A 26,388-nucleotide genomic window follows, 5' to 3' on the forward strand; every position below is an offset into this window, starting at 1 on the left:
TTCTGTGTGCCTCACTCCACCCCCCACCCCACCCAAAAAAAACCAACACTAAAACAAGAAAGAAAACACATACTAGAGCAAGAGAAGGGAATGTGGCATAGGGAAGCTGTGTGACACTGTCAAGTCTGCCTTTAAAAATGTATCAGGCACTTAGGATCTTACGACCTTTGACAGATGGCCTCTGGTGTGAATCTATTTGCAGCAACAGAAGGTACCGTTTCCTTTAATCTGTGCTTCATAATTGAGACATGAGCAGTGGAAAGTGATGCTGCTCAAGATCATAACCTGGCCTGTTGGTACAAGCTTGCTCCATCAATGTTTTATGTTGACTTCTGGGCTAATGCATGTGTCTGCTTCCTCTCTTCCTGGTCAGGGCCAGTCACCTCCATCAGCAAGCTGTGAAAACAGGGTTCCAGTATTTCAAACCATTGCATCTGAACCTGCCAGGGGCTGTGGGTGAAAACTATCCCTCATGGACCGGACGAGACAGGGCATGAAGCAGTATATTTAACAATGCTTAAGCTCATTAGTCTAAATCACTTCTAACAATGAGACGTGCTCCTAAACCTTCTAAATGCTTTTGAAAATTGAATCCCATGCCTTCCTTCTGGAAGGCCCTGATGGGAGCTGCTGCCAAAGCTGAACTCAGGATTTCTGGCTCCAAACAGACCACAGGACTCTTTTTTTTCCTTTTTTTTTTTCCCCGTTCTCTCTTTTTTTTTTTTTCTTTCATTTTTTTTAAGTGCTCTGAGAAACTGGCTTTCAGGAAATGATATATCATCTGGGTGTTTAAGTCACAGCACAATTGCCATTGATGTTATTTCTTTGTGGAATATCTGGTAAAAATGTTAGTAAAAGGAGACTGAATAATGAGGTATGTATTTCAGTAAGTCAGTGTCTACGAGAAAAAAAAATATTTAGAAAACACAGTCTAGCAAGCAGCATTCACAGTATGTCCTTTATCTCCCAGAGGTTTGTGCAGGAACCTGGCTCATCTCTTGAAATGTGCAATGTCTTCAAACTCCTCCACAGGGAAAACCTGTCTTCAAACAAATCTTCCTCTGTCTGTTATTCCGGAAGTTATCTAAGTCTTCATTTATGAAAATAAAAGTTCTTTTTCATCTTACCACAACTTTAAACACATCTTCAATCTTTCTTGTACCCTCTGAACAGAGTCATTGGAAGCCGCTACTTGAGCTCAGGAAGTTACTGTTGTTAACTCTGAACAGCTCTGCAGTGTCTGTCTTGTCATTTCGGATAGTGCTGCCTACTCCAGAACAGTAGGGATGGCAGTTTTGATGAAGTACTCACAGCAGATGTATTTGGACAGAACCTGCCTTGCTCAAAAAAAGGATGGAAAATAAAGTTTTAGCAACCTCCTTATGCTGCTTTTTGTGCCAGTGCTACAGCTCTGCTGTTGGTCTGCCCCTTGTACCAGCACTTGCCTTTTCAGGATAATTTTGTAGATGTAGTCCTCTACCTATATGAAATGTTTATTGAAATTGTTGTTTTATGCTGCCTCTGCCTTACTTCTTCTGCAGGGGTTGAAACAGAAGTGAGATTCCTGACTGGAGTAGTGCCCTAACAACTGGATAGTAAAAGCCATCCTTGGTGCGTTCTTATTGTGGCATGGATCAGGGGATAATTCCCTTCTGTCATAAGCGGCCGATAGCAGCAGAAAGCATGATTTCAGACAAAAATCCAATGTTTGAATTAATTTATTCTGGCTATTGATTATTAGATCAAATTTGATCAGGGAAAATAGATTTGTAGAGCAGAGGTATGAAGGGACCAGAGGCATAGTTTTGTTGAAGTGTAACTTAGTTTTAAAGTACCTGGAGCATCATAACCATGCTGTGTCTTTGGCACAGAGCTACTTTTGCCTTGCACATTTGATTTTATAAATTAATATTATATGCCTTGAGTAAAGGCAAAAAGAAAAAAATAAGTGCTGATAAAATTCTTCAAAAAGTGACTTTTAATAAGTTTATCTATAAAACATACTTCCACCAATACTAAATAGGCCTTTTTATATAAGATAATGTACGTAAACTTGTGGATTTGGTACAAAGATATCCTGGTTTAAGATTGCTGAGTCAACTTAAGAGCAGCACCTGGTAAGTGCAAACAGGTAGGTCCCTGTTTTTTTTTGTTTGTTTTTGTTAGTTTGTTTTTGTTTTGTTTTTGGTCTGTGGTTTGTTGTTGTTGCTGTTTTTTATATATATATATATATATATATAAAATTTGATATTGTGAAGATGACACACATAGGAGAATTTTATCATCTGATGTTCCATAGTTGAGTTTTAACAGTGGCAAAAAATATCTGGAGGTAGAAAGATCCCTATTTTGAAAACCTTATATGCAATTTAAATCTCATTTCTAAATTACAGAGCGGCATAAGAGAGAGCTGTATTTTAATGTCAAAAACTGTTGTGCTGCTTTTGGTTGCCAGCTCCCTTTAGGGTTCAATTTCATTAATGGTATATATATCTACATCTATATACAGAGACATAAAACTGAAGCAGGAATTATAGGATATTTCAGTAGCCCTTCAGTTACAGAATTTTTCCAAGTCTTTTTCAGGCTTTACAATTACAATTTACAATTACAAATTTACAATTATTTTCAGGCTTTACACATACATCCAGTATCTGTCTGTCTTGCTTGTTTTTTTTTTGTTTGTTTGTTTTTTGTTTTGTTTGTTTCTGTCTAAACATAGAGATTTGTTTATCTCGTCTAAAAAACTAAGGGATGAGCCCTTCATGTGAAACAGATTAGCATGATCACAGACCTATAGAATCTGGAAAAATTAGTTACATGCTGAATCTGTTTTATATAAACAGCTGTGTTGCATTATGATATTAATAATAGTATGTGGATGGAGCACCATGTATTTTAATGATGCATTACAGTGTTAAAACCCATTTCCTTTTTCTAAGAAATCAAACTAATACCAGAGTAAATTCCAGGAGAACGCTTCAGGAAAGGGAGGGCTTGGAAAATTTTGATAATGTTCGGATTTGAGTTTACATCGGAAATAAGAGAAAGCACTTGCTTCACATTATAAGAAGGTGCTGTCCTCCTTGTTTGAGAGCAGTATGGTGTGAAGTATGGAGAAAGCTGGTTTGAAAAGAAAACTGTGCTTTCACAAGGAGGAAGAATGGTGGAAGGGGTAAAGTACTTTATTTGCTCTTGGATAGGAGGCAAAGAAATTTGGCTGAGATGCTATAGGATGGTGTGTCCTGATGTGATCTATAAACCCCATATACCTTTGGGGAGCAGTCAAGTTAAGTAAACAAAACTTACTGGTTTTCAGTGGATGGTACGTGCACTCTGAAGTACAGCACTTAGTTTTTGAGATAAGGTGTTTTGACTCAGTTCTCTCTAATTGCATTATTCCCTACAATTCCAAGAACAATTTTCTTGTGAGCTGGGAGTGCCTTGGGCAGCTGCCTTTGCCTTGGTGGCCTGTTTGCAAGGGAGGGGTTGTTGAGCAGTTTTTGTTTGCTCTGTGTCCTACTCTCTCCCCAGGCTATGGGAAGCCAAGCAAAGGGAGAGTGGGGCTTGTTTGGCTTTTGCTTACATTTCATGAGCGCATGAGAAATTTTTCTCTCTTTCCCCATATGGCCAGCTAGGAGAGGAAAACAACAATAGGGCTGTTTGTGGTCCAGTGCAAGTAGAGGCAACATTAAACGATACCAAATAGTAATTGCCTTGCAAGTTGCATACCAGTTGGGAATCACCAAAAAGCAAAAGTTGCCAGATACCCTTGTCTTTTTCTGGCTCCTATTAGATGTGGTGGACCTACTGCCTCTACTGAACACAAGAAGAGATTTTGAGTAGAAGTATCTTTGGGAGAGGATTGCAGGTGGCTCTTTCTCCGTTACTGTTAGGTGGGAGGAACTGTATAACTGTAAAGTCTCTCTTGGGCCCAGGATTAGACTTTCAGGCTTCCTACTGCAGGGCTGCGTTTTGGAAATGGCAGTGTTCGAAATGGCAGCCACGTCCAGGGCTCATTGGCAGGGTGACCAAGGTGCGAGAGAGTCTGGGGGCAGGAGCTGGCTGAGCTTCTGAATTAAACACCTGTCTCCCTTAGTAGCTGTGGGTCCAGGGGAAGTATGGTTCATTTTGGAAACACCTTGTTTTGTTGTTGTATGTTTCCTTCAGAATTAGTAGTTCACAAGAAACTAGTTGAAATGATTTGGTACGGATCAAAAAATGGTCATTCAGTTACACTCCCGTGCAATTGCAGCCATTGTATCTGTGTTAAAGTGCCTGAAATGATCCCTTCCAAACTGAAACAACTAAAAAACAACTTGTAAAAAAAAATGAGGTTTTCTACTGTGTCAGATGCAGCTATCCCAAGTTATCTGCCTTTTTTCCAACATGATTTCTGTGCATCATGAGAAAATGTTCCATTAACAGCTCTGCTAACCCAGTTATAACACCAGGGGATTCAGGGTTGAAGATTAGGTTAAAAGTTCTTGAGGTTTCTCAGATTGCTTATATGAATCTCTGGGCTTTAGACAGACTGTATTCTTAGCAACAGTGAACCTGAACACACTGTAAGAAGAAATGTGTCAAGAAAAACAGGGTGGTTAAAAGGAGAAGGGAGGGAAGTAGTGTCTAACCCTGCCCATAGCCCCAGTTGTCATAACAAGTTAACATTTGGGGGACATGTACAAAGCTGCTGTCACTGCCTCTGAGGTACAACATGGCAGCTATTATTTTATTTTTATTAGACAGTGCAGAGAGAGAGACTTCACAACAGCTCAGGACAATAATAACATCTGCAGCTCATAACACCCCGCCCCTCGGCGGGTGTGCCAAGGAATCTGTCACAGCGGCAGGGGACAGCAGCGCTGTGTCCCCCAGTGCCAGTGGAAGCCGTGATTTAGCACTTGATGCTGGTGGTGCTTCATCCTGGTGGGTGGCAAAATGTGTCTCAAGTGGTGTAACGAGGGTACAGTTCCTGCATGGGCTGGCTTTCACTGGCCTGTGCCATCCAAGTGTGGGCCGTCCGAGCGGCGTTTGGGACCCCTCCGGGGTGTTGTGCTGAAATCAGTGTGTGCTGTCAGGACGTCTTCATGGCTCACCATGCATCGGACCTAGCTGGTGGTCTGAGTTGCATGCAGAGATAAATTACAGAAAGGTAGGGAAGGTAAGGGAGTATGAAGAGCACCAGGGCAGTGCTATGTGACTTAGCAGCATGCAGTTTATTGTGGAGGCTGATAAAATGATGTACGGTCGTAAGAACAGCAGTCCATGGACAAATCAAGTGTGGCATGAATGCTTTTGTTAACTCATTACATTTTGCTTATCTGTCTTAGTTCAGGTCTTTGCAATTTTATTTACAAATAGAATTTACACAGAAAGCGTCTTTTGGAGTACTGTCAGTTTTGTGAAACTTGCTTTGGTTTTTACTGTTTTTTTACCCTGGTTCTGTGCTCAGTGTGTTACTTTGACTGCAACACTGTTACTTTAAATTAAAATCTCTAAAAGTAAAGAACAGTGCAAGAATAATCAGTGACTAATCAGCCAAACATTACAAGAATTAGCCTATAAAGCAGTTAGGTTTCAGTATCTAAGGTCTTTCGTACTGTTATCTTCTGATGATGATGAGCCAGGGCTGGAGATGAGAATTTAGGACAGACAAGCATCACCTGTGCTCACGTGTAATTTTGGTGTCAGCCATCTCTGTCCTGACTGCAGACTGCATGAGGTTTTCTTTGCTATGTTCGGTAAGGAAAAAAAATCCAGTACTTACAGGCAAATTTCCATGTTATAAGATCACAGTTGCTGGGTCTCAGGAGATCTAGCAATGATCATAAAGTATTTCGACAAGCTTTCTTCATGCACTTCTCATGTCATTTCTGGCTTTGCAGTTAATCATAAAAAAGGCATTGATCCTGAATGAAGTTGATGAGCTAAGAAGTAAAGCTATGGATAAGATTTTATCTTTGCATATTTTTGTTACTGATAAAATGAATTAAATGCAAGAATTGCTTAACAGATGTATAAACTGCAATTGTGCCAATGACTTTCAGGCTGTAGCTTGAGGAATTTATCATTTGGATTTCTGAGTTCATAACTTCACCTCAGGCAACCAGCGGAAAGCCAAGTCTTAACTAAAAAGGTCAAGAGTTACTTTTCAAAGGGAGGTAAGAAAGTTAGAAGACAGTGCACAAGCCTTTTGGGCACTTTCATCATTTTTGGCTTTTTCAGGATTTTGATTTAAATGCAATGGAATGTCTCACAAAATGTAAGTAAATAGACTACCTTTTAAAATTGGGGGTTTGCCCTGAAACTTACCTGTTTTGTCAGGAATTCTTGTAAACACCGAAGAGGTGATAGCGATCCTGTTGTAGAAAGAAATGAGGTAAAAATATGTCAGGTGTAACTTTAAGTGTTCCTAGTGTTCTGAAAGATTGATTATTTTCAGGAATGACTTTGATTCAATAATTGCTTGATGAAAAAATACTCCCTTCCTATGGGGTGGATATAATTTTAAAGTTTCAGTAGTGTACCAAAGGTAATGGAGTTGTCTCTACTTTGGATCCCAGGCTGTGCTTCTTTTATAAGAAGTGGACCAGTAGCTCTGAAGTGACGAGGCAGCCTAAGCCATGTATTTTTAATGCTGTCTTCACTCTGTCTGGGTCACTTCTGCTTCACGTAGTTTGTTTGCCTGATGCTGGTACTGAAATAGCACAGTATCAAGAAAGGCAAGTAGTAGCAACCTGTGAAGCTCACGAAGCCTGTTTTCCCTAAGCTGCATGTCATCCCACGGCAGGAGATTTAAGGGCTGCTCAGGGCTGGAGCATTCAATATGGCTGGGGGGACTTGGCCAGTTTCATGTTTTTACAGAGCTGTGTCTGGAGGCTTTCCCTGAGTGGAAAAGTAAGGGGGCCTTTGTTCTGCATTTACCCTACGGATTTCATAGATGTTACCACTGTAAATACCACCAACATGTTGGCAAGTTTTCTCAGCCAAACTTCACTCATAAGTTAGCATGAGGAGGATACGTGCGGGCTGAGCATGATTCCCCTAGAAGTCAATGAAAAAGGGAAGCCTGTTGTGTTTAAGTACTTCTTCTTCTGACTTAATTGTGCTAAGAGTAAAACCGCTTGCTCTTTTACTAGGAAAAGGTGGTTGGTTGATGCTGGCTTTGTCCAAAACTGCGCCATACTGCGGCCGTGTCCATTTTTAATGGGACAGAAATGTAACTACTGTCAGCAGAAGAGCCCTGGGTTTGGCAGCTGCGGTGCCCGTCTGCTGAGTTCCCGCTTGCTTCTCGGGGCCGCCACCCGTGCGGGTGGCCGGGGGGCGGGCTCCTGCGCCGATCGGCGGGGCGGAGAGCCAATAGGGGAGCGGCAGGCGGGAGGACAGGTGCAGGTTGTAGCCAATGGGGGCTCGAGAAGCTGGCGGCGCGCGGCGGCAACGGTCACTCGTGGAACGTTGTCTGAGGCGGGAGGAAGCCGACGCCATGGTAGGGGGCGGGCGGTGGCGGTTGCGGAGCCGTGAGTGGACGTTGGGCTGCGCCTTGCCTGAGGCAGCGGGTGAGCTCTTCTGGTGTGCCCAGCGCTGGGTCCGTGGGTACCAGCCCCCGCGATTGTCCCAGCGGGAGCCCGTGGTACTGTGCGCGGTCCCAGTGTTGGGTCAGCCCTGCTTCGGCCTTGCTATTTTTTATTTTAAAAAAAAGAAAAAACTTTTTGTGTCTTTCGGCCGGGCCAGACAACAGCTGGTTTGGACCTAATGTACGAAGGGCCACTGTGCTGCAAGCTCAGGGACTCTCAAATCGCAAGTGGTGCTGGGCAACAGGAGTAACATAAGACTGACCATTTCTCCATCCATCTAATTTAGTACCAGTTTTCAGTGCTGGCCGTGTGCTAGGAAGGAGTGAAATGAAAGCCTGGCAAAAAGATGATACAATGTGGTAACCGCATCCAAGCGATCACAACCAACGCACCACATCTAATCTGGTATCTTCCAGGTTGAGATTTGCGTCACTAAGTCAACATGTCTGCATCTGTTTTAGCTATTCCAGATACCTTTATATGGATGAGGCATATTTGGGCACCGTTTATTGTTCACTAGAAAAGAGCCAGGGAAATTGTTTAGTTTTGTAAGGCTAAAAAATGTATGCTTCCCTCCAAACTCAATTCAAATGTACCATGTGTGAGCCTCACTGGTCAATGAAGTGCCTGAGAGGAAAATGCTGGATTGATCCTGGCATTTGCCAGACATTTGCTCTTTCCTTTTTTTAGTAGAAAATCCAAGAAGTCTCTGATTCGCTTATTTTTAAGGCCTTTTGAATATAGCTTTCATCTGAAAATACTTTTGTTATTGAAAAGATGTACTACTAATGTATCTTAATAATATTAATAAAAGTATAAAAGGTTTTTAATAGAAATGATGATGTTCTGAGCTGAACAATACCTCATTTATTTGATATGAAACCAAAATCAACTGAATTCTGATTATGGGTAATTATAGCTTTAAATGGGAAAATATTTTTTTTAAGTCTGACTCAGTAGGGATTTTTATAAGCATTCACCATTACATGTTTAGATTATAAAATCAGGATCTTAGTTTGCTAATCAGCCTCAAAGTAGCTGGTAACAGAATCTGCTTGTTTTGTTTCCATGGTGTTGTCAATGCTATGAAGAAATAAACTTTGAGTTTGTGGCAAAACTGGCTTGCAAACGTATAGGGAAAAAAATGAGTAAGACAGTGGCATTTTTATATAAGTGGTTTGTGCAGAAAAAATGTTGTTTCAGGTGTTCTTTTTCCTCACGTTATGTAAAATAAGGGCTTGTTTTTATTTTTCAGAACTTTGTAGCACAATCTTGAAATAGAAGTACTTATAACATATAACTGTCTAGGTAAGCAAGTATTGTAAATACATTCTTCATGCATGTGTTTATAGATGACAAGGTAAAGAAGATTAGCTTTTTAATGTTAAATTTCTATTTGCTTCTATGTGAAGCTTCGTGGTGAGAAGACATGCAAACAATTTCAGCTTCTGTGTGATCAAAGTCTGAAGACGTGCAAAAAGGAATACCGGGTAAGCATTTTTTTAGCTCTTTGAATTAAGATATTTTGAAAATATCTGTGTTTGAATTGCAGATTTTGAAAATAGTTTCTCAACTGCATCTTACAATGTAAAATGAAAGGAAAAAACAACCTTGTTGAAATAGTGTTAAATTGAACATACAGGTTTTTGGAACTCCATGCGTCATTCCGCTGTCTCTGAAAAGTCCCGCATCAAAGATCCTGCAGAAAACTGATGTTTCAGAAATAGATCATTTTTCAGAAAAACATCCCCGAAGTGAAATAAATCGGCATTGTTCGCACAGGAAAACAGCTTCCTCATACTCTCCTCTCTTTGTATCAACAAAATAATTCATCACTAGAGAAAGTTTTTAAGCTGCAGGTTATTTATGAAGGAGAATTCAAATGGTATAGTTGGGCCTACTCATTTGAACTGCGATGCACCTATCCTCCAGACTCTGATTTATCAATCAGAGAAGTTATTGGGGGTGGACATTTAGAGGAAAACAAGTGTCTCAAATATATATTAAGAAAAAAGATTAGCTATGCCAACATATGTTAGCATCTCTTGATGTCCAAAGTGCTGTTGGCATTACAGAAAATGAAAAAGCAGTGACATCATTTACAGCTGAGGCTGAGGGAGGTTATCTTCTTTGAATTTATGGGAAGGCAAGTATCGTGACCTATGCAAAAAATATTTTTGGAATTATATAATGCTAACTCAGTCATACAAATGCCTTATAAAAAGTCAAATTTGGAAGTAAGCACAAGTTTTGATAATACTAATATAGTTGTATTTAGAGCGGTCTTTGAAGTTGACTCACTGTGAATTCATTTTTGCAGGCAGCGTTATTAGTGTTGAGTATCATGTGGCTATTCATTACTGTATGCGTTTAAAATCTGATGCAGATGCAAAAATCATTAAAACTTTTGGAATTACGAATAATGAAATGTTTCAGTCTCTCAATGTGGACAAATTTAATATCTGCCACTGTTTTAAGTGGGAATACTGCCAGTGGAAGTGTAGTTTTATGAGAGAAGTTTGATTTAATAATCAACATTTTTGCTTGCTTTATGTAGGAGACAGTTCTTCGTGTACATGGTTCCATCTTCCTCTACTGGGTAGAAAAAATACTGGGCAGCGTTGTTTTCTGCGTGTGCTTTTCCTGGAGGATTTGTGTTTGGAAGGCTGCTCTTCTCTAGTAATTAATGTATTATTATTACTGTAAGAATCTCTAAAATATTTCTGTTGTGCAATTTACCTACTAGAACTGAACACTGCATACTGTTTGTGGTGCATGCCAATTTATACGGTGTTTATTGTACCAGCTACGACTTAAGACAGGATGCTGCGTAATTATTTGAGGATAGTGACATGAGGTCTTTTTGCACGCTTTCCTGAAGGAAGATGACTTTCAAGGGTTGTAGTTAAAATGCTGTTATGTGGGCTGAGAGCTACGAACCTCGTTTTGGCTACCTTTGTACACCAGTGAGTTTTTGGACCAGTTTAATGCTTGTTGCATGAAACTGGGGCTGGGAAACCTCTTAAAGTTGTGAAACATTTGAGCTTCACTGAGGAATACAAGTTTTTACTTCCAATTGATCAGTCATCTTGCACAGAAAGAGACGCTGGATTAAGTTTCCTTTTAATATAGGTAGCTTAGGGACATCCTCTGGGATTTCATTTATTTCCGCCATTTTAGTTTTTGTTCTAAAATTGTTGTCATAAAATCTGAAGAAAAAGGCAGAGGCTTGTTTGCAGTATTTTATCTCAGTGTCTGGAGAATGTTCTTGGTTTTGTTCTGCAATTGCAATCCTGAATGAGTCCTGAATATATTCTGTCATACCTGTTTCGTATGTCCAAATGAGTTTACATTTGTGTGTGTTTTTTACAATGCTGTTGTATCTGATACAGAATACTACTTTGTCTTCACAGCTGGAGCTACAAGCAAATTGTGAACCTCAGCAAAGGTCCCTTGAACCAGACATTTTCTCTGCTGTGTCATGACATTGAACAGTACGTCAAATAGCAGTTCAAGACAGGCACTGTTGTCACGTCTTTCTGCACTTCCGTTTAAGGTATCATTACATGCTAGACTGTAGTGAATGTAAATTATATGTTTCAGTCTCAATTACTACGCAAATTCTGGAGCAGCTTTGTGATGGGGTAGAGCTCTGTGTTGGATTTCCCTGGACCTCCAGTTCCCATGAGCTCCCTAAAGAGCAGAAGGGCTTTTCAATTCAAAATCCTGGAGCAACTGAAAAAGGAGAGAATAAAGTGACTAACGCAAAAACAGAAAGACATGATAAATCCTGTGTGTTATTGTAGTGTAGGTTTCAGCTTGGTTCAGGCGTCAGCTTGGTTTCAGGCTTGGTTTCCATGCTGCCTGGGTTTGGCACTCTCCAGCTTGTTGGATGCTCTGGCGACCACTTGTGCATGGTGGTGGTGCGTGTCAGCAACCCGCTCCTCTGCGTGGGCTCTGGCTGAACTGCAGGGCCCCTTTCGGAGATCCTCTCCTTGTGCCTTGTCCCGCCCTGCAGCATGGAGGCTGCACGCCTCCTGGGAAGGCTTAGTTGCTTCCCCTTTCCAGAGGATACCTCCTGATGTGGTGGCATCTTTTTCTAAGTAAATAAATAAAATAGATTGTGTTAGCCATACTGTTTATTAGAATGAACTACAGCCGGAACAAGACTTAGTGAAACTGGTAAAACATTAAATCAAATGCATGACATCGATATTTTAACCCAGGCAGAGAAGTGTGAGACAGTCACCATTTGTTAGTTTTGGTGTTTTTGTGTGACAGCCTGTTCTTGTAAGAAAAACCTTTCCTTGCACAGTTACCATTCCAAGTACCTGACTAGCCATGATAGGCACCAAATGATCTTGACGGGATCTTTTCAACCACCAATGGTAGAATTTGAACTGTAGATAATCATGAAAGACCTTCTTATTTTCTCTGGTCAGTTTCTTTGTAGTGCATTTTATGTGACTGAGCAATCTGGTTTTGAAGTAATTCACAAGTCTTCTACTTGCACTGAGTTTTCCAGCTAAAAGTGAGGTTCTGCTTTCTCTCCCTTTGAAGTATGAAGGAGTATAAAATACCACTGGCCTTTTTGGTTTGTTTGCACCCTGCTCTTAATTGCTTTCCTTATTGCCTCTTAGAGGTATGTGTGAAACTTGTCTGCCTTTTGATCTTAAACAACTACAAAAATACTGTGTTAAAGGTCTTCATCGTTTAAAATTCCCTCTGCTCTGTTTTCTTTGTAGCCATTCCTCAATTGTTCCTAATCATTGCTATGAAAAACTCTTTCCCTTGTCTCTTTGTTTCATGAAATGCAAAACAGATAGCTTTCTCATGACTTTGGCAGCTAAAGAATGTCATTTAACTGGTGAACAGGGTTTACGCTTTATGCCATCCATGTTGATACTACAAACCTCCATGGCAATCAGGACTGCAGGATTTTGCAGTTGTTGACATGTCAGGGAGTGTAGCTGGCTTTTCAGTACTATTAATGCAGACTCGGTGTGTGTGACAGATCTTCTGCTGTGCTTTTTTCCTCTCTCTGCCTCCACCTGCTTTCTTTACCAAGTAGCTTCGTAAGAAGCCTTGGCAGGGGCTGCATCCTTATGCTTTGCTTGCACTGAAGGAACTACTTGACTGACCACACGTCTTTTTCTAATCCTTTGTATTGTCCTTTCTTGAACAAGTTGAGACTTTCTGCACTATTTGCTCTGCCCTTTCTTTGCCAGAAGTCAAAGGCCAATTTCAGCCAAACTTGAAAGAGCATTCTTACACTATTTCTTTTTTCCTTTTTAAAGTGGATGGCTTGGGGGTGGAAACCCAAAGGAGTGCTTCCTACTGCACGGCAGCAGTCTATATTCGTATGTACAGCAGGCAATGGCTCTCCTACTGATACAATGGAAGAAAATACAAAAATTTGTAGAAATGGTAAGAAAGTAATTCACAGTGAGTGAGAAGCTGTACAAGATGGTGAAAGTTGCTTTTTTCCTTAATGTGAAATGAAGTGATTATTGGTGCAAAAATTTCAGCAGCTCATCGGTGGTATTTTTTAGTACAGCTGAGGACTTTTTGTGAGAGCAAAGGAAACCTATATCCTGATTGCCTGAGTGTGTATGTCGCTGTGCTGTTAGGCTGTTTTGGTGACCAGGCTGTGAGGTCAGCGCCTCCCTCAGCACTTGGGTGTTTGCTGCACTTAAGAGAGGCCAAAGCAGCTTCCAGGTGCAGCACCTGGGTTGCTACTAACTATGGAGCTACCGATATGCCAGAGCAGCAGCAGGTAGTCACACTGCCTGCTGGACATCCCGCTTCCCAGGTGAGACACTAAGACAAAGGCTTACAAATCATTACAGTCATTTACAACTTGAGCTTTAACTTTGTTACCAAATCCTGCTTACAGCTGCTACCCATATTAGCGATGTGGTCTATTTCAGAGATGGGTAAAGTGACCTGACAAAGCCATTTTTGCAGAAACAAGATTGCTCTTATTTATTTATTTATTTAATGCAGAAAAAGTCCACCAGGATTTATGAAGGTAAAGCAGTATAGAACGTATCTTTGAATCTACTTTTGATGCATTTCAAAATAAACCTTCAGAATGGTTTGCATTAGACCTATTTCTGTGACTTACTTAAGAAATACTTTGATCAATTATCCATGCATTTTTATCAACTGTTTTAGATGCATATTAGATGTTTTATACACAAAACATTGATTCTTTCTTTCTGCTGTTAAAACTCAATTTTTTTTTGTTTGTTTCAGAAAGAATCATGTCCTAGGATATGTCCAATATGGAAGAGCCTCCCTGAGCAGAATGGTCTCTGGCACTCATCTCGTCACCAAAAGCTTGCTTTGGAAGAGCTACAACCATGTGAAGCTGCACCATGTTCAGGAGCAAGGCGAGTGACCTGCAGGCACTTAAGAAATGACATAAGGTTTTATAATAGGCCATAAATAAACTGTCTGACAAACGTGCACTAGTGCAAGCAAGCTGCAAGATTAGAGAATTATTGCTTGAAGAAATCTTTGGTTTTCTACATGATCTGTTCACTCTGAATAGTATTGCTGCATTGTATTAGTGTGAAACCTGACTGTAGGTTTCCACTTCGACTTTCTTCTCCAATAGCATCCTGACTGTTTTGGACCCTGTCTTCCTTAAAACCACATACAAAGGTAAAAAAGCAAAAGGAATTGCACTGTTATTTCTTGTCAAGTTTGTTCTTAGGTAGATTGCAATTCCATTGTGCTTTGACCGTAGAGTTGTGTAGTTACTCTGAATAGTTTCAGCATGCAGACAGAAGTGCACTTGAAAGTTGCTTCTGCCATTTGCTTCTGCCATTTAAATGTGAATACAAGTAGAAGTCATCCTTCCAATTTCATGTGCAGTACTGTCATTACCTGTGAAAACAGCGTTTTCTTTCCCTTTTTGCAAAACAACGTGGTGTGCTAAAAACTAACACCATTTTCTCAAGTTTTTCAGATGAGAATTTGTGTGATTTCCTAATATTTTATAGCTGTGCAATTCAAAGGTGAACCATTTGATTGCATTATCAGTAACTGTTTTAAGATCTGCCTAAGAAAAAGTGTGATGTGACAACTTACCAAGCTGGCCTTCCCAGGATTGTCACTTAACATACACTAAAAATTCCTTATTGCTACTCTCCTCACAGATCAGCATCGCACATTTTTGAGTAATGTGTGTTTTTTTACTACTAAAAGAAAGTTGAAGTGTGCAGTAGAGTGACAGGAGTTTCCTTATGCTTGCAGAGACACTCCCCCTGCAGGAGGAAATGGATTTACTGCAAGTGTAAGGTATGTTTTGTTCTCAACAGTATAAACGTGAACACTGTGTTATTAGGGCTAATGGACAAATTTTGTTTACATGTAAGGTTTTAAGTTTTCAGGAACTTTTTTTTCCCTAGAATTAATGCTCTGTTCGTGTAGTCAACAGAATACTTTGCCTTTTAACTTAAGCACTTCTCCTGAGCTTTTGATATTACCTCCCAGCATTAGTGGAAAAGTAACAAAAAAATAAAAGATCAGTATTTCAGCAGACTTGCATGCACAGTAAGATATGCAGTACTAGGATGTTTGCTAATTCTTAAACATTTTCAGAAATCTAGATACATTTCCGCTTCCATTTTTTTTCCTGCCTCCACTTCACCCAAGATGTGGAAAACCTTAAACATGAAATTGAGACAGCACAAACTGCAGTATCAGCTTTTATTACAGGTAAGTTGTTTTTCCCACAAAGTGTATATTTAACAAGGTGCAGAGACATCTGAGGAAATAGCATGTGTTCTGCCTTACACAGTTAACCTGTCCCGTTCGAGAACAGGCCTCCTAGAATGGTGGTCAGTGCACGTAGGGAGGCTTGATGTAGTCTGCTGGTAATGGTGCAAGGAGTATTTCAATTTGACAAGCTCAGGACTAAGCTATTTAGGATCCAATTTTAACCTTGTACTTGCAAAAAAAATAATAATAATTATGATTTCCTTATTTTAGGAACCGTAGTGCAAGAATTAAGGTAAAGAATGGGCAAGTTTTGAAAGCAAAAGCAGGTTTTTTTGTCGGTCTGGCTGACTGCTAGTACAGAGGGGGTGGTCTGCTGAGTGGTGTTGAGGGACTGTCTCTGCCCCTAAGCAGTGGGTTGCACTGGACCAGAGCCTGACTCTTTGCACTAACACAGGGCAGCTGCCTGCAGGGTGTCTCAGCTCATCTTCGGAGGGGAGCGCAGTCCCAGCGTTCTGCCAGCAGCTAACTCCAGGGAAGAGCCTGCCTGCAAAATACCGCTTGTCCCAGCAGCAGATTTCCGCCACGAGGAGAGCTCTGGTAAGTGTCAGTTTACTGCTTCTAATGGTTGGTGACATGATGAGGACGGATTCCTCCCTGCACTGCCTGGTTGCTACCTACACCTACTGCCAGGAAACAGCATAACGTCACTCCTGGAGGCAGGGAATGGCCCAGATGTAGTATGGTAGCTAAAAGAATAACCCTTGCGTTTCCAAACTAGAGGTTATTGAAAGTAGGTTGTCAAATACAGACATTCTGAGCATGATACGTATGTACAATTTATTTAAAATACTTTTTAACATACATTAAAAAACTCACTATTTATACAGTCTAATTTCTAGCAACATATACAAATACTGAGCAACTACAATACATGCTGAGGTAAGAACATACATTCTGGGAGAATACTCAAGCCAAACAAGATTGAAATACATTTTATATCCATATGTCTTCACATGTAAAAAAGAGACCCATTAAATGTACCTCTGCTTGCATTGCACACAGGAAAATGCTAACCTTGGGTGTGTCATGCAATTACATTTGGGAATCAGTGTTTAACAGTTCATAGCATACATCTTAAACCCAAATGTTCAATATTCAAACTTATCTTAGCCCTAGAAGATAAAATTATCAAAGTTGAAAGCAGGGAGCAAAGCACGAGACCCATTTCTTTAAGAAAAGGAACTTAATTCCATTCTTAAAGCAACCATTCCAGTCAACAGCTGATGCTGCTCAGGTAATGAAACTGCATTTGGTTGCTTGAAAATAACTCCCTGTACAGAAACTCTTTAACTCTTACACCATCTTAGCCTACAGTACACCCACAGTTTTACCATATCTGGCCTACAGTAAAAATTAAATGCAGATTTCCAAGAGTGTTAATTTTATTGACTTGAACATATCCAGTCATTTTTATGGCAGAATTTCTTTTTCTAAGCCTAAAAGCTTTAAATGTTTCTTAACTTGGCTGGAATAAGTATGTCACAGCTTGGTGCAAACATAGCTTTCTGCACCTTTCAAATAAAATCAGGTAATTTCAGTCATAATTGCTACTGGTGAGTAAGAACACATACTTACCTGATTAAGCAAAACTATAAAGATTGCAAACTAGCTTTATCAAGTATAGAATGTTTCAGTAACATCAAAAAATCCAACCTATATGCAGGAATTTCCTTTTTCATTACTAGGTCCTGCATACCAACCTTATTTGCCTATTCAGATTTAGGCTTAGACTCCCACATCTGAAAAAATGTATCATTCTCATGATCAAAAAAAATGTAGAATTGGGTTTTAAGGTAGCAGAGCATAAAAATTTGGTTTACTGAGTTATATACAGCCTCTGTGCAAAAAAAAATTTCAAGTGTTAAGTCAGGATCCCATACTGGTAACAAACACACGGTGGCAGTCGGCTTGAATAGTATTTTAGTTTGGATTTGGATGTTTTCCACCCCGTGTAAAGTCCATGGGCAGTAAACAAGGCTGACTTGAATTATATCACAGAAACAAACAGTAACCATTAAAGTCCATAAAACTGGGCTAGGGATTTTCACATTTATAAATTAATTCAGCATCCTCCCAACAGTGCTGTTACAATAGCTTTAATTTCTATTTAAGATTTTTTTCCTACTACTTGTTTATGTTAAAAAGCTGTGCTTTGTTTCTAACAAGATAAAAAGTGACATCCACGTTGTTTTCATCTTGTGATTACCTAGATAAAACTAGTCTACGTTATCTCAAGTAGAAGACTGACTGCAGTAGAGAAAACTGGAACATTCAAAAAGATACAAATTCAGTTAAATGCTTCTAAAATTGACACTCTTTGGAACAATAATTGTTCTCGGCAAAGGTTTTGGAATATTTTATACTTCTACTAAGAACAATCATAAGAAAAGCCCTAGGGCCAAAGTTTTCCAATTGTGCTAAAATGTACCATATGTGCTAAATGCATGTATTAACACAAACTATGCACTGTTAGAGTATTTGTGTGCTTTCTCAAGCACTCACAAAAGTATATACATATCTTTCTTTGTATATGCTCACATCTTAACGTACAACAACAGATACTACTTGAGGGAGCGGGAACCTCTCTGAACTCAAGTCACCTCGAACACCTGGCAGCTTCTTGCACAAGTTTGAATCGAAGGCAGACGCGAGTCAGAGCAGCCTTCACTAAGCAGGGAACACGCAAAAGCAGTTGTCAGGTAAGTTGCTTGTAAAACTTAGACTGTACCTACCATATCCCTAGAAGGGAACAAGCGTGAGTGGCCTAAGGAGATGAGGCAGAAAAGAAGATGGATTGTATAGGCAGCAGACTCAAGTTTTAGAAGGATAACAATCATCATGAGAAATTTGAGGAACACACAGGTTGCAATACGCAATCCTGTGAACAAAAGCCAAAATAATTTACTATCAAGACTATTTTATGCTGTGAAGTTAATGGGATTTTTGCCATCAGTCCTGATCTTATTTTTAGAGTCCAAGGTTGTACATGCATTTTGTAGGGTAAAATTAATTTTAGGAGCTATAGCGCTTACGTATAGATTTTAGAAAGTTAGGAGTTTTGATTGTGGGCTTTTTTCCCCCTCAGAAATAGTACCATTAGCAAGAAATTATTGACTTTCGTACTTTAAACAGTTGTTTCTCCCAATTTATCATTCACATCTATGAATTACTGAAGCTAATCTTGAAGAATTCTTCTCTCATGTCTGGCAGACAATTGTACAGTAGTTTAAAAAAAAAAAAGTCCATGGTTTTTGCAAGAGACAAGCTGTAATTATATATACAGCTTAAGAAAAGGCAGAATTACTGGTTTCCCAGACTTCAATGCCACATCTTTTGGTTCAACATTGTATTACTTAAGACTAGCAATATAAAAACAGTGTGATTAAAAAATGAAATCGTCAGCTGGCTTTTAAAAACAAGCCACAGTTGCCTTCATCCTACCTTACACATAAGCTAACTTAGTTCTTCCTTACTCCCGGCGGAGTGGGCCGCGCTCTGCGGTACCTGGTATACCAAGTCCTCTGCAGCACCTGGCCCCAGCTGCCCCTTGGGCGTGTCGTACAGCGCCTGTGCTGATGATGCGCTGTCTGTCCTCGATACGAGTTTATTGTAAGTTCCCACTGGCGGAGGAGCTTGGGTCCCTGCTGCTTTAAAGGTGGAAATGGAAGGAACGCCAAGAGGAGTGCTGGGGAGACTGGACATATCCATGATTATTGGCGTTGCGTACTCTGGTCCAGTTATAGGTAGTGGTTCAGCGTAAGCGTGATAGACTTCTTGTACCGGTGAATTGTAAGGGTCCAAATCAGCGTAGCTTGCTTCTTTCCCTTCTTCTGGTTTAAAGGTTGATCTCTGATGAAGCGTGCCGACAATGCCCCCTACCAGTGGCTGAGCATACTCTGTGGTGCAAGCACCAACAAAACAAAATAAAAATACACTTAGAGCAGCAACACATTAATGTCAACAGCATCACAGAAATTACTATCCTCGATCAAACCAGTGGTCAGTCTCTGTCCACCACAACTAGGTGCTTTCACAAAAAAAAAGTCATTTTTGCACAACGGATAAGGCTGTTGCATAGCTTGTGCTTACAACATCCTGATTTCTCAGGCTTACACTTCTTCCCTGGTGAGCTACACTTTCCCATGTTGTAAATCTGCTCAAAACCAAGTTTTCTGAAACATGCTTCCCTGCAAAATTAAAAGTAAATAAAATTATCCTGGCAGGCCTTGGATAAGAAGTGGTCCCTAGGGTGGAGGGTTTGTCCTGTGAGGGGGGGAGCCTGCACGTGGTCAGCTGAGATAGTTTTGTTTGACAGCTAATCTGAATAACAAAAGCTGGAGGTGAGAAAACTGGCTAGCTGTGTTAAAACCAGACAAGCAGCCAAAGAGAAAATTGATTCTGCCTGCTGTGAAGCTGCAATTCCTGCTTGTCTGCATATTTCTGCCCTCACATAAGCACAGAACCAAAGGCAGAGGCAGTCATCTTCCTCTAATGACTGGTTCACAAGTAAAGGGCACGTGCTGTTATCAGTAATTCCTCATTTTACAGATGAAGAGGATGATTTAAGTCATATTGTCAGCATAGGAAACCAAATGCCACGTTTCTGATTTGTGCATAAAGAAAATGTGGTAACATTATTTTCAATGCATGTAAATTTGGCTAGAGACACATTCAAGAACAAGTACAGCAGCTTTCAGTTACTGCATTAACTTGGGACAGTGTCTACCCACACACATCGCAGCATCAGTCAATTAAGACATATATTTATAGTACTCTGAGAGCAGAGCTGAAAAGGTCTGCATTTTAAGAAATGCATTTACCAGCAGAACTACTCATTTCTCATCTTCTCCCCAAAGCAACCAGAAAATCATTAAACGTAGCCAAATTCCTGGCATTTTTTGGCATTTTCTGTATATCGCATAGTCCATAAAACAACAAAAAAGTACCTGCAGATTCTGTCTGTAACACTGCTGGGACTTCTCTTGGTCTTAGCCGACTGATTTCACTGCTGCTGTAGCGTACAGGCGTTTCTTCGTGGTCTGCTGATTTGGTAGGGAGAAACTGCTTCATTCCTTTCCACCACCCTTTGTGTGGATTTAAAGAAAATAAAAATAAAAATACATCCGTACTGTAGTTTAAGGTATTACACTGTTTTACACCATGTCTTTATTTTGCAGTAGTGGGCAAACAAATCAATTGTCAGTACTTGCATGATCCCATGTTAATGGGATACTTTAATGTTTTATGGCAGCCTGAAGATTCAGCGGTGAAACCATTGCTGTCATCCCATCAACTTGTCTGACTGCTCCCACTGCAGTCCTTAGCACCTGCAGAACTGCTGTGTGAGGCAGCCCATGGGAGGGCGCAGACAGAGGGTCCACAGAGAAGTGTAACAAGATTTTTTTTTGATACTGCATTTTGCCAAATTTCAATGTCCTTTTTAAAACAGACCCACCTACTGAACATTTAAATTTAAATAAGTGGGGAAAAAAATAAGCACATCTATCATTAACATTTAGATACAGGATATTATGACTCTAACATGCTAAAGCAACAATGCTGCAACCTATCAGAAATTGACATGTAATAAATAAAAATAAGGTTGTTAAAAGGTTTCTTGTCTAAAGGATAAAGGTTACACTTAAACTGACAGAGAACAAAAACAGCTGTGGAAATTTTCAGCGTAAGGTCAGAAAAAGGAAGCACAGTCATACAGACAGTAAAAACCCACTGCTGCACCAGCTCTTTGTGCTGCACCACAGCAGTGTTCAGGACATTTGCAAAGCACATGCTGTGCAGTGGAACTGTCTGAACTTAAGTTAATGTGGCACAGACAGCAAAGACAGAAAAGATGCCTAAAAGGAGATACAAGTAATCCCACGTGCTAATAGGACAGCGAAGAATGATAAAATTTGACACACCTCATACAACCAGATGAAAGGTATTTTCCAGAACAAAAGAAGTACCAGAAATATGTCTATGAAATGTATAAAAACATTCCTCATAAATGATTTTTTCCTCTCTCCTTGTAATTAAGAGACTCTACACTTTGTTTACTAAAAAAAAAAAAAAAAAAAAGACTGCAGCTTTAAGCTTGAACAGGAGATATTTTCCATTTCTGAAGAAAATTCAGAGAACAGAAAAGTTAAGTCTGTTCAGAAAGGAAGCTCTGTGTTCACTATCCCTACCATATGTGCTAGTCAGCAGTAGAGAAGTTTCTGCTAGTGGAAATTGTCCATTACTGCAATTTGAAGAACACTTTACACCAAGAATGCTAAGTAAATGATATCATAAAATCATTCTGTTACCTGCACGGTCCCAGTAAGGTAGATCATACGTGCCCTCTGTTTTTTTCTTGCTGTGAGAAAATAAAAAGTGTGTTTTATTATTCTGCTTACCAGAAGATGAATTAATGCTCAGCAACCGTCACCTTGGCTGTAGCTGGCCATCAAGTTTAAAGTAAAAGCACCAGTCTGCTGCTACTTGAGAAATCAGTTTTCAGTAAAAGCACTTAAAATGAAAATATTTGGAAGAAGTGCTTTTCACTGTGCTGGCTACTCAAATGAACAATTTCTCAGAAAGAGAACACAGGTCTGAAAAAAGTCCCTTCCAGAAGTGTGCACCAAGTGGTTCCCGTGGCAATACATGCAGACTATTTCATTCCCACAGACCAGACTAACATTCATGTAAAGTACTTTTATTAACCCGTTCATTTACCGGTTTCTCCAATGCCAAGCACAGACTAAGATAAGAATCAGAGTAGTGAAGACCATCACCAGCACGGGAACCAGAACTGCTGCCAATGCCACATCTGCAAGCCATTAAATTAAGTGGTGTCAGACAAGAGTTTCTCATAAATCAGTTCTTATTTTAAAAATTACTTGGGTAGAGCATGTCGTTGTCATGTATAACATCTAGCCCACTGCATCACCCAGCTAAGCTAAGCTACCCCACTGGATGCTCTCACAGTTTAAACAGTAATTAACATCTCTCCTACATGTACGCAGAGACAGTATTTTTGAAAGTTTTCGCAACAAGATTAACAGCTTTGACCTAGTATAAATAAGATTTTCTATTAGAACAACGTATTGTGTTGTTAACAAAGAGCCCAGGAGTACACAACCACTGAAGTTTGAACCTCCTGTGAGAAGGAAATACCACAGTACCTTGGCAATTAATCACTATTTGACTATGCTGGCTCTTCACGTGACATTAGACCATCCCATCCCATTGCTATCCAAAGGACACTCCACCAGTGCCTACACTTGCAATGACCTTGCTCTCTGTCTGACAGTTTTCTTTGATAAACAACAACGAGGATGCCAGATAGTTTTTGAATTCCATGCCAACATGACTGTTTCATAAAAGACAAGCTATGGCAAAAGTCTTTTGTCCTGAGAAATTACCAGATTAAATAACAAAGCAGTTACTTCTGACTAATTCTGAAGGGAAGTCCAAGTTGCAACTTCTCCTTTGGACAAAAAATGGTTCAGTAATTAAAAGCTGAACTCAGTTTACATGTAATATTTACATTCCTTAGAATATTGGGTTTGTTTCTGCATACATCTTTAATATACTGGTAAATATTAAAACGAAAAGATTGATAGTTTGCTATAGCATATGAAAATTGTCAAGAAAAGTTAAATTCAGAAAGCACACAACATATAGCAAAGTACTGTCAGCAGCTGCCAAACACTTCACTATTTAAGCATGGGTACCTTTGGTTACACTTGGAGTCACTGTGGTGTTTTTTATTTCAGGTGTGAAAGTTGTTTTATCGGTCTGCAGCGACGTCTTCACTGAGTGAATGAAGTCATCACTGAAGTCATCGTTCTTGTCATTGTTCTGTGGTGGTGGTGGTGGCGGCAGCATGGTGATTTTAGGAGAGCGGACTTTAAAAGAAAAGTATTTGTAAAAAGAGGGTTTTGAAAGGCTAGTTTTACACATTTCAAGTTTTAAATGTATCAAGAAAAGATAAATAATGAGGAAGAAGACAAGAATCAGAAACATGGAAAGCAAGTGACTGGTGGCTTTTGAAACACTTTCTAAATCACCTTGTTTACTCTGATACGAGCTGTTTTCCAGGCTAAGTGTAGTAACTTCGGAAGAAACTCAGAAGTACCAGTTACAGAAGGATTGCTCAGCTCAGTATTGTTTTCTCATTGAAAATATGCCCAGAAGTTAAACTTTACTGACACATTTCACTGCTTGTCTTGCAAAATCGAAGGGTTTTCAGTTCTTACCTATACTGAACTGACATCCTAGCAATTCTACTTTCATGGCAATTTTCTGGTGCCATTTTAAGGGGTTAATCCTAAAAAATCGTGCAATAATAGGTGGGATGAAATTATTACGAACTTCCTGGTACAATTCAGTGTTCCCTTGAAATACCTGGAAAAGAAGAAAAATAAAAAAAAAAAAGACTATGTTATACAAGCTAATAGCAACTACAGAAGTAAAACCAATTTTGATGTTTCATTTAACAAAAATAAGCAGTGCAGAATCTTGAGAATATTTCAGCCTCAGAACTGTGCTGCTGCCTGCCCTGTCCCATGCAGAAGAGAAGCTAGTTGTGCACACACACACAGGTACACACACACCTGCTACAGCCTTTGCCTTACTTCAAATAAAGGTACTGATGGGACCCAGGCAATGCCTATTGCTAAATAAATCTTGCATTTTTATGGCACTGAAAAATAATTTTAACTCAGGCCTTTCTTGCTATTGTCATTTATTCTTCAAATAAAGCAAGTAGTTGTGACACTGTGAAACCAGGAATTTACCAGTGCCTACACAGTTTACACTGTGTAGTTGTTTAAGCATGGCCTGTCCTATGAGTGGCTGTGGCATTTCTTAGGAAGAATTAAGAAAGTCCAGTATGTAGTCACACTGTCCTCTAGCGGCTGCTATCTACAAGGACTGAACTCCAAGCAAAATACTATGTTAAGATTTATGTTAGGAAAGCAAAATCTTACTGTCAAAAATCTCACATGAAGCCATTTGATTATGGGAGAGAAAGGAGCAGAAATTGCCTAAAGAATGAGCTAAAGCTGGTCCTTCACTGCTGGTGCTCGCATATAAAGAACTTGGCCAGTTTGACAATGCAAAACTGTTTTGTCTGGTTGAAATTTACCAACAGTAAGCAAAGAGTCACCGTATGTATGATGCAGAGTAAGCACATTGATGAGCTTCTAGACACCAACAGGTTTTGCACCAAGCTGCTTAACACAATATATAACAGCCAGGCCAAATGTGCCAACCCAGTGACCCAGTCCATCAGTTTCTTTGGAGGACTGGTTCAAGGTCATGTCTTCAAGTGTTGATATGGATATTGCAAATCACATTGGATGTAATTAAGAAGTGAATTAGACCTTACTAGCACAAACCCCAAAAATAAATGTTATAGAGAGTTAGGATTTTTCTGCTTTCTCACACTATTACGTAAACATTAAAGTATCTTGCTACTTCTGAACAATTCAGCTTGTTGGTGTTTCATGCTTCATACAAAAAATAGATATTGTAGGGTTAAACGACTGCAATACCCAACCAGTTTGAAAGAAAAGGATTATTCCAGGACACTAGCCATTCAAGAGCCAAAACCAAAACAATCCCTTAGTAGTCTTTAATGGAGTCATGCCTTAGCCTCATGACCTACATAACATGTCTATCCCCACTCACAAAAGACACGCAAGCCCCATTACTATTACCACTTGAGCGTAAGAATTTTGGTTTGTCCTTACATAGTCAGTAATTGTCATCGTGTTTGAAAGCACTGACTGATCAAATAAGTAAGTCAATTCTGTTATAAATGAGTTGCTCATTTAAATACAATACTTCATGTTTGTGATGTAGTATTTTTTCTCCATCTCAACTTAGTAACCAACATTTTCTTTTTTTTTTTGTATCCAAATAACACTACCAAACCGACTGCTAGCCCCTTCATGTTACTCACATCTAGGTAGGCAAACACAAGGTTATTTGCCTTGGAAGCTTACGGTCTGTTCTTCCCCAGCAGGGCAGATTTGCAAGCACACGGCTCTCAGTGACACTTCTGCTTTGAAAAGTGCTCTGAATTCAAGGTTGTTGTACCTAAATATACTTACTGGTAATGAATGAAGGCAGATTAAATGCTAAGGAAATCTGTGGTGGTGTTCTGGAAATACAGGAGTAACACCAAGCAGTCACAGTTTGTGTGTCCAGGTAGTCACAATCTATGAGACATTGCAAGACCAGGAACACAGAAGACCGGGTTCCAATGTATAACAGCTACTTTACTTATAAATGAGGGTAGTTTATTATTATTATGATGCTGACAGGCTTGTAGCTACAGACCTCACCAGAGAGTTATTTTTTCGTGAAGATGCAAGTGAGGAGCGAAATACAGAGGAGGATCTTTGAGGGGATGCACACACAGCCCTGTGTTCGTTTGCCCTGTGTTGTGCCAGTTCCAACCACCGAAAGAAGGCACACGCCGCGTCAGGCTGCTATAGCAAGACACACGGGTTAGAGATCAGAGAAGTCTGTGTGTCTGTCCCTCTGATTTCCTGTAGATGCCCGACACTAAACGGTAGCTTCACTTCACGTTTCTGAGCCTGAGCACATAAGAGCGAAGGCAACCAGAAACATTAGTGCTGGTTATTATCTTCAAGAAAGAGTAGCAATAAAGTAGTTCTTTACTCCATGCTTTCATTACAGTCACACTTTTTGATGTCAAGTGTTAAGACAGTAACTTAACTTTGCCTGCAGCTCAATACATAGTATTTTTTCCCACAAAAATTTGCCTCTGAGCTCAGTAAAAACCATTTTTTTGATGAAAAAAATCACTTTCATATTCCATTTGTTATCAGACTCTCTCAGCTTGCCTCTGTGCTTTTACAACAGTGGAACTTGTCATTTCTCCCCACTTCAAGCATTTTCTAACCCCTCCCCCCCTTTTTAAGTAAAAATGTTAAGGAAGGCTTTTCTTGAATACTGATACACCTCGAGAAGCCATTTTCATAGAGGACTACAGGAAAGCCTT

General features: G+C 39.8%; 1 protein-coding gene and 1 long non-coding RNA gene across 4 annotated transcripts in view; one reads left to right on the forward strand and one right to left on the reverse strand.

Annotated features, from left to right (window-relative positions):
* The first annotated feature begins 8,507 nt into the window (after positions 1–8,507).
* Positions 8,508–13,004, forward strand: LOC118245190 (uncharacterized). Its single transcript, XR_004777791.2, has 3 exons — positions 8,508–10,279; positions 10,991–11,133; positions 12,875–13,004. It is a non-coding gene; the product is annotated as an uncharacterized LOC118245190 (long non-coding RNA).
* A 3,115-nt stretch (positions 13,005–16,119) lies between these two features.
* Positions 16,120–26,388, reverse strand: part of DCBLD2 (discoidin, CUB and LCCL domain containing 2) — a 44,011-nt gene continuing 33,742 nt past the window's right edge. For all 3 annotated transcript variants that reach the window (XM_035541004.2, XM_035541013.2, XM_035541015.2), the window contains 6 exons: positions 23,612–23,759; positions 23,087–23,260; positions 22,086–22,179; positions 21,677–21,726; positions 20,315–20,452; positions 16,120–19,264 (listed from right to left, as the gene is read on the reverse strand). In XM_035541004.2, the coding sequence (XP_035396897.1) occupies positions 18,822–19,264; positions 20,315–20,452; positions 21,677–21,726; positions 22,086–22,179; positions 23,087–23,260; positions 23,612–23,759 (1,047 nt within the window). In that variant the 3' untranslated portion in view covers positions 16,120–18,821. The remainder of the gene's footprint in view (positions 19,265–20,314; positions 20,453–21,676; positions 21,727–22,085; positions 22,180–23,086; positions 23,261–23,611; positions 23,760–26,388) is intronic.

The sequence above is a fragment of the Cygnus atratus genome, chromosome 1, assembly GCF_013377495.2.
Source record: "Cygnus atratus isolate AKBS03 ecotype Queensland, Australia chromosome 1, CAtr_DNAZoo_HiC_assembly, whole genome shotgun sequence".
Lineage (NCBI taxonomy): Eukaryota > Metazoa > Chordata > Aves > Anseriformes > Anatidae > Cygnus > Cygnus atratus.